The sequence below is a fragment of the Oratosquilla oratoria genome, chromosome 21 (genome assembly GCF_046742065.1).
Source record: "Oratosquilla oratoria isolate Oo_2021 chromosome 21, ASM4674206v1, whole genome shotgun sequence".
Classification (NCBI taxonomy): Eukaryota; Metazoa; Arthropoda; class Malacostraca; order Stomatopoda; family Squillidae; genus Oratosquilla; species Oratosquilla oratoria.
Window position 1 is genome coordinate 43,501,766 of NC_134797.1, and position 9,311 is coordinate 43,511,076.

At 42.0% G+C, this 9,311-nt stretch overlaps 1 protein-coding gene across 1 annotated transcript; it reads left to right on the forward strand.

Moving 5' to 3' along the window:
- The first annotated feature begins 224 nt into the window (after positions 1-224).
- Positions 225-869, forward strand: LOC143037093 (uncharacterized). The gene is made up of 2 exons (XM_076205206.1): positions 225-236; positions 432-869. Exons 1-2 carry the CDS (start codon positions 225-227, stop codon positions 867-869), a joined length of 450 nt encoding a protein of 149 aa, XP_076061321.1.
- The last annotated feature ends 8,442 nt before the right edge of the window (positions 870-9,311 follow it).

The following is a 9,311-nucleotide window of genomic DNA, read 5'->3' on the forward strand; positions in this document are numbered from 1 at the left end:
TCTTGACCACCCTTTTTTTTGCTCAGATGAATGTCTCAACAGTCTCTCCCATGCAATGAACATAAAGACCCAACTGGCTCAACGCCAAGGGCAAGGCCAGGCCCGTTACTGGTAACCCTCGTTCTGACCCTCGACCCAGCCACTGTGACGTCACACGGGTCTACGGCCACAAATGTATATATAGAGCACCGAGAACTATCCATCGACATCACACATATCCCACCATGTCGCTTAAGGTAGGGTCTCCTACCACCAGCTGAAGCACCATTGGCTAATGGCGACATCCTACTGTGAAATTGTTGTTGGTCTACAACTTAGGATGCCAGTTCGTTGTTCGTTGGTGCCGTATTCCTCAGTGAATATTTCATTGTATGCAAAGGGCTTTAGTGATTTAAATGTTTTACGTACACTCTTGTTCTTCCCCCCGGCAGGTCGCAATCGCCTGTGCTCTCCTGGCACTGTGCCTGGCACGCCCAGACACCCTTCCGTCCTACAGTTACGGTGCCCCCACCTCCTCGGAGGAGTCCCACGAGTCTGAGTCTCAGGAGGACTTCGGACCCGCCAAGTATGAGTTCAACTACGCCGTCAAGGACGACTCCTCTGACAACGACTTCGGCCACCAGGAGACCCGCGACGACGAACTGACCCAGGGAACATACTTCGTGCATCTTCCTGACGGGCGTCTGCAGAAGGTGGTGTACTTCGTGCACGGGGACTCTGGCTACGTCCCGGAGGTCACCTACGAGGGTGAGGCCCACTACCCGGAACCTGAGTCCATCGAGGATGACTCCGACTCCGAGGCCGACTCAAGCGAAGAGTCATTTGTCTATGTCGCTCCTCCTCCATCTCTCTACGGAGCTCCCAACTAAAGCCCTCACGCCGAACTAAGGAGTCACCTTTGTGATATCACAGTGTCATCATCATATTTATTCCATGTTTTCATTTGTGAATAAAGTTAAAATAAATACTTCGATATACTATGCCTTTCCTTAGCGTGGAATAACTGACACCACAGTATGGGAAATACACTTGACAAGAGTGTATAAGTTTTTCTTTGATAATGGAAGCTGCAGATTACTGATATACAATTACCTTCATTGGTCAGAAACACTCTGTAATTCAACTATATCATTGTTTTCCTAGTAACACGTTAAATTATACATAGTACCACGTTGAGAAACGACGAGAATATACCATAGGCAATTCAGGGGCTTTGGTAGCCAGTAAATATTCATTAGCTCAGTGCAGAGGTGGCAAACCACAAAGGGTTGGGTCCCGCATATGCTACGTGAATGACTGGATATGAATGAGAATCATCGCATGGTGAAGCCGTGGGTGTACATTAGCTTCGGCTGCCGCGATGTACGGTGATGTGCCTGGCTATACTGTGGCTATACTGTAATGTGAGGGGGCGCAAGAGAACGTTCCTTTTCAATGTGCTGAGATGAGAGGGCTGAAGGTAGGTCTTTTGGTATGAATGTCTGCTTTGACTCGGCCAGTCCTAATAAGGAACATTGAGGCTTTTGGGATACATATACAGTATATACTTTATGAAAGTACAAAACATTAAACACAGTGACAAGGTTTATTTTGACGTTTCGAAATCTGCACAAGGTTCCTTTTTTAGAGAAAAAGAGTCAATTAATTCTGTAGTGAGTACATGCTGTAATGCTGTAGGTAGAGCCACTTAGCTTTTTGCGTCACTAGTGAGATCAACCGACGGCGCGCCATATATCAAAAATACAAAACTCGTATCCGTTGGAATTAGTGAGGATACCACTAGTAAGTCGGGCACCCATATGACCTTACCCAAAGTACTGCTTATTCAATACAAATTTGATTGCTCTTCTTCTTATGGTATAAAGACAAATCCCAAACAAACTGTGAAACGCCAGAATAATTGTTTTTTCACCGAATCTGGTGTTTTGTATATGTGTATATATATATATAAATATATATATATATATATATATATATATATATATATATATATATATATATATATATATATTAGTAGACAAAAACACTAGAGAAAGCTTTATACATAATACAGAACACACTTGACGGGGCACAAGCATGCGAGCAACAGTGGTGCATAGAGACTAATACATTGAGATACAAAGATGTCTACTTCCACTGCATCTGAACTTCTGGAAACTTCTGGAAACACGAATATTCCAATGAAAAATAATGCCAGTGACTGTATCTAGAGCTGGTCAGAACCTTACTTTGCTAATCTCCAGGATTATCCAGGTGACACACCGCACTAACAATTACTCCAATTAGAAGGTTCAGAACACTGCCATCAGTTATATTGTGGGTTCACAATGGAGCGATTTTAGAAACGCTGTATTATTTCAAAACGCTGCAAAATCCATCCACTTAACCAACACAAACATAAGCTGCACTCCAGACGTCGTGAAAGACTTCACACCAAGCATGAACGGCTAATACGACCCACAACATCTCGACCTCAATGTACAGACTCTTTGTTTTCTGCGCCATCCTCCCACCTGTACACACATGAAATCATATATGATCTGTATGGGTGTAAGTTCAAATGTAATATTCGTTGTTCTATGCGGGAAATTAAATGAATTCTCTTCTCGTATTAAATATACACACTTCGCACGGATGATAATATACCCACAAGTTCAAACATGTACATATGCTTTCTCTTTTACTAAGATTCACTTTGTTTTCAACTTGCTGTCGAAGCGTATCTTCCTTCAATTTGTTTTTCATTTAAACTACATCTTTCCTTTTTTCCCTACAACTATGTCTCCAACCTCCTTCGCCACTTTCGTTGGTAACCGTCGACCCATGTCCCCTACGTCGACCCCCTGCCTCCCGAGCCTCAATAGACAAATACAGAAACGAACAAATAAAGAAATCAAAGTCATTCATTGGCAGTGTCCCCTTTTATAAAAGAAATTTATTTTCCTACAGTTGTCTCTTCCTCTCCCACAACAACTGATTCTAGCGAAGTGGGTGGTCTGGTCTAGTTCCTAATCCTAATCCTGCACTCGCATTAAATAAAGTTCTTAGATTTCAGCTTTTTTTCATTTATACATACACAATGAATACCTAGACGAGTTTGAAGGTGGAAGAAAACGAGGAATAATGGAGGAACATATTCTGGTTTACAAAGATGATAACAGTTCAAGAATTCACAAACGGTCATTATACATACAGGTTGGCCATTTCTTAGTAACTTGAGACATTCCTTAACTGGGAGTGGCATTCCGTGCTATGTGGGTTTAACCAAAGAAGTTAAACCTTTTCTATGGTTGGTGTTTTTATCAGTATCAAGGAAAGATCGGATCTATGATTTTTCTCATTCTCTTTGTAGAACCTTGATCTAATATCAGATACAGCATTAACCTAGTTCTGAAGGTACCGATGTTTATCAACATAAATAACCATACAGTTGGGATGTTCCCTGGGCACTTACATAATATCTTCTTCGATTGTGCTTTTCATAAGCCCACGTTCTGACTCTCCGTAGCAGGACCAAAATTTGCAGCTTCTTGTGTGAAATGTAGTATTTCAATTAACAAGATTAATTTAGATCTGTACACTTCACTGAGAACACCTCGGGCATTTGAAAGTGAACGAAAAGGAGAGCCCAAATGTGACATACCTGTTAAAGGAAACAGATTAACTTATAGAATAACAACTTCATTTTGAATTTAAGAATTGAGTATGATGTTTATTTAATTTTTACATATCTTCTCCCCTACTTTGAGACTTATCTTGTTGAGGCCAATGAGCATATTTGCAAGTTCTCTTGTTACTGAAATAAGAATAATGTTATCCAGAAATCTCAGGTAACTGAAGGAATTCTTCCGAGCCCATATCTCTGAGAATCCTACGGAGGCAAACTGGATGAAATTATCTTGGCTTGTCGTATTATTTCCTCGATCATTATATTTTTCTGTATCTTTATAGAGTCGAACAACTTTAGCCTTTTTAAATCCCTCTTACATTGACCTTCACTAACTGTCCACAGACAACACAATGTTTCTTGCTTGAGTGACATATACACCAATCCAGTGGCCATTGCCGGTTACTTGGGAGTTGCGAATCTCTTGGAGCAGAGACCTGGGGCAACGGATTGATTGATAAATCTCTACAGAAGATGCTACTAATCAAAAACGTTTCATGAATATAATTATCACAAGGACAGGAAGTCTGTATAAATTAATCTGTTTTAAAACATTTTGAAATTGGAATATTGGAATATGCAGTGAAAAATTGGTGCTTTCTGCAGTGTAACTTTATTATTGCTAAATGTATACGGGAGGTCTTGACGACGTTTTTTATTTCGCTCCCTCCTGTGTCTGAAGAGAGACTCTTTCATACACCGAGGTCAAGGCCACACTCGTTACTAGTAACCCTCATTCTGAACCTCCCCCACGGCTCTGCCACTGTGACGTCACACCGGTCTACGGACACGTTTGTATATATAGAGCACCGAGAACGATCCATCGACATCACATCTTCCACCATGGTTCTTAAGGTAGGTTCTCCTGCCATCTCAGGTCCGGCGTCATGCCTGTGTGAACTTATTGTTAGTCTGCAATTTAGGATGTCAGCCCATTGGTGTCCTATTCCTTAGTAAATCTATTTTGCATCCAGTGAGTTGAAATGTGTTAAGGAACTACTTTCATACTTTCTGTGCACTCTTGCTTTCCTCCGGTAGATCGCAATCGCCTGTGCTCTCCTGGCACTCTGCCTGGCACGCCCAGACTCCCCTCCCTCCTACAGTTACGGTGCCCCCACCTCCTCAGAGGAGTCCCACGAGTCTGAGTCTCAGGAGGACTTCGGACCCGCCAAGTACGAGTTCAACTACGCTGTCAAGGACGACTCCTCTGACAACGACTTCGGTCACCAGGAGACCCGCGACGACGAACTGACCGAGGGAACCTACTTCGTGCACCTCCCCGACGGGCGCCTGCAGAAGGTGGTGTACTTCGTGGACGGGGACTCTGGGTACGTTCCAGAAGTCACCTACGAGGGCGAGGCCCACTACCCGGAACCCGAGTCCATCGAGGATGACTCCGACTCCGAGGCCGACTCGAGCGAGGAGAGATACGTTTACGTTGCCCCTCCTCCATCTCTCTACGGAGCTCCCAACTAAAGCCCTCTCGCCGAACTAAGGAGTCACCTTTGTGATATCACATTGCCATAATGATATTTATTCCATGTCCTCATTTGTGAATAAACTCAAAACAAATACTTGTATTTATTCTAATTTTCCTTAACACGACATAGCTGACATCACAATATGGGAATATTGAACAAAATTTTATGCGCTTTTCTCAGACATGGTCTGGTACCAAGGTCTTTTCGTGACCCAGTATTGTAATATATTTCATCAGGGAGCTACCGTGCACCATATATTTTGTGCTCTTCACAAGCCCTACAAGAGGCTAGGTCAGGGTGTGTGTGTGTGTGTGTGTGTGTGTGTGTGTGTGTGTGTGTGTGTGTGTGTGTGTGTGTGTGTGTGTGTGTGTGTGTGTGTGTGTGTTTGAGAGAGAGAGAGAGAGAGAGAGAGAGAGAGAGAGAGAGAGAGAGAGAGAGAGAGAGTTGTGGTTGTGTGCGTGCGTACGTGCGCATGCTCTTGGTGATGTTGTGAGTTGAGCTTCCAATTCGCCTTGTAACTACGTGAAAAAGAGACCGTTTCGATTGGAGTTAAACGGCCTCTGGTGTAGTCTCTGTAGACTCCATACAAAGACTTACGGAACCCGACGAAAAGAAGCTCCTCATGGACACATGGAATCGACGGACCACAGCACCTCCTCGCCCAACGGACGTTCTGTATAAACCTCATTGTGGTCAGCACCAGAAAACTCTATTCAGCTGAGGGAAGACCCACACTGACGGTGTCCCTCGCAGGTTCTGTTACAGTTGAAAATTAAAACGCAAGTCTGAACAGAATCTCCTGGCGGCAGCCGTCCACCTTTCCAGTCCTGTCCGTGTTTCCATGCTCTTATTATAATTTGCAGTCGTATCTAACTAGAAGGCTTTCTATTAACCCAATTTAAAATTTCATTAGACACTCCTCAAACCATTACTCTGGTTTGTCAAATTTTCTTAGATACCAAGTCTACTCAAGACATTGTTTGCTATTCTCTACAGCTAAGTACCATCAGCAGATTTAGATACAGTAGATTGCAATCCACTTTCTATGTACCCGATATGTACTATGCAGAGAAGGAGCTCATAAAAGTGGTCATAAAAAGTGGTCAAAAAAGTACCTACTTAGCAACTTGGTTTAGTCATGGAGACTATTACTTACTTGGGTTAGTAATGTTTACATTCCAACCTTCATCACAGCGTTATTTTAATGATAACTAAAACGATAACACACACGTCTATATACACACAAGAATGATCTAAAAATCTAATGTGTTAAAACCAAGAGTTATTTTGGGATGCTGGAGGGAATATCAAGTGAAAGGGAGCGCTTCCTAATGGTTAGAGACGTGGGAGAGTAGCGGTGACCTTGTGCAGTAGTAGGTACATTATGATCAGAAAAAAAAAATCTGAAAAGAGGGACCAGGGAGAGGGATAAACATCAAAAGAGGCTAAATTTGGAAATGAATATATGTGCCAGACTTAAACGCTTTCTGTATTTCTAGCACAGGTGTTGCCAAAATCACCAAAAGAAGATGTCCGGGAGTTGGACAAGAATGTTAGAAGATATTTAGTGAAACGTCTTTTGCGGAAACTATGCTAATGACCAGAGAGGAGTTTATGAGCAGACAATGTTTCGTCATCTTCCTGTGAAAGACAGACTCGGAGGTTTTAGGGAAAAATGTAAGACGATCGTTGGGACAAACTCAAGATAGACATATCTCCAGCATAAAAGGTTGGTGCAAAATGATTAACAGCAACGGTAAGAGTTGACACGGGGGCAGTTTTTGAGAACGACAGAAAGTAGTCTGTCTATCTGGGGAGCTTGCAATGGCTATCCATTCTGTATTATTACCTCTTGTCACAAAGAAGAATAAAAGCTAGTAAGAAATTAAATATCATAGGAAGACATACTTAAGCATAACTTCATGAAATAGTGATCAAACACATTTTCTGGAGAGTAAACGAGAATGAAAAGAGAGGAGAGGGTCATGAATGATTTCGAGTTCCAGTGAATATGGATCAAGTTTTTACAAGTCACGGTGGCTCTCTCTCTCTCTCTCTCTCTCTCTCTCTCTCTCTCTCTCTCTCTCTCTCCTTTTGTTTTTTGTTTTTGTGAAAGTGGGTTTGGTCCCTGGGGCAGGTATGAGTAATGTTGAGGGGTAACCAGTACAAGACGTGATTCAGAATCACTTCCTGTCATAAAACACTATCTCCCCGTTTGGTCGAATGATTCTGGAAATAAAATTTCAATAACTCAGTCCACATTCAAGAAAATCTTACCGTTCCAAAATCTTTGTAAATGTGTGGTATGAAGTTTGACTTTTTTCATATACTTTAGATTGAACTATAATCATTTTTCTTTGCATACTTTCATTCTTTCAAACAATTCTGACTTTCCGTTTTCCATGCAAGTTTCCTGCTTTTGTAAGCTTCCTCTAGGAAAATCATACGCACTCTTCTAAACTATGAACTCTACAAGGACATTATGTATTTTTACTTTGTATATACTTTAGGTTCAACTATAATTATTTTTCTTTGCATATTTTCATCCTTTCAAACAATGATGACCTTTTTTATTCTATGTAAACTATGTATTCATAGTTGCTTATGTTTATTCATTGATTGGAGTCATTATAGATTCAGATAGTTTTAATTCATTAAATTAAAATGTTTATTGTACCAAATAAAGTCAAGTAGCTTGAGCCTGAACAAAGTGATGAGACAAGCCTTTAGATTCAATCATAAATAAACCTGTTTGATTTATTTGCTTATACACGTTTGTATGTCAAGGTACTTATATTCGCAGTCTTATTTTGTTTATTCATTTATATATATATATATATATATATATATATATACATATATACATATATATACATATATATATATATTGCTTTTGTTTATCAAGAGAAGTTTATTTACTACAAGGACTGGAGGTCTACATGAATGAATTAGTTTTGAAGGCCAGTATACAAATGTAGGTTTAAGAAGGAAATATGCAAGAACTGATTTGGCAGTAGTGTGGTTAACAAACGGAATAGATTTAGTAACCATGTACTGAGCGCTACATCAACTGGTTGTTTTATGATTAGATAACTTTATGGATAGGTGGTAAGGAAAATGGAACTGCGTAGTGTATTACTTATGGTCTATTATAGTCTCCTCCATTTTTATGTTTTTTTGTTAATATGCAATGAAAAATAAATATTAGCTCAATGTCGTGTGACCTCATTAGTCCCATCGTCTTCGGATGGTGCTGACCATCTCTTTTTGCCCAGTTCACTACCTGAAGAGGGCCTATTCACCCATAAAACGAGTGGAAGGGAGCCGAACGGCTCCTCATCAAGAGCAAGGTCATGCTCGTTGTTGCTGGTAACCCTCGGTCTGACCTCAAACCCTGCCACTGTGACGTCACGGTGGTCTGCGGCCACATATATATAGAGCACAGAGAACTATCCACAGATATCACATATCCTCCATCATGGTGCTTAAGGTAGGTTCTCCTGCCTCTTTAGCTGAAGTGCTATTGGTTAACAGCGGGATGCTTGTGAAATTGTTGCTAATCCGCAATCTAGTATGTCAATTTGTTCACCATTGGTGTCATGTTGATTTGCATTTTTCTTGTTTTTTTTGCGAACACTGATGACTATCAAAAAACTAATAGCATCCTTTGTGTGCACTTTCCTCTGGCAGATCGCAATCGCCTGTGCTCTCCTGGCACTCTGCCTGGCACGCCCAGACACCCTTCCCTCCTACAGTTACGGTGCCCCCACCTCCTCGGAGGAGTCCCACGAGTCTGAGTCTCAGGAGGACTTCGGACCCGCCAAGTACGAGTTCAACTACGCTGTCAAGGACGACTCCTCTGACAACGACTTTGGTCACCAGGAGACCCGCGACGACGAACTGACACAGGGAACCTACTTCGTGCACCTCCCCGACGGGCGCCTACAGAAGGTGGTGTACTTCGTGGACGGGGACTCTGGGTACGTTCCGGAGGTCACCTACGAGGGCGAGGCCCACTACCCGGAACCCGAGTCCATCGAGGATGACCACTCCGAGGCCGACTCGAGCGAAGAGACATTTTTCTACGCCGCTCCTCCTCCATCTCTCTACGGAGCTCCCAACTAAAGCCCTCTCGCTGAATTAAGGAGTCACCATTGTGATAT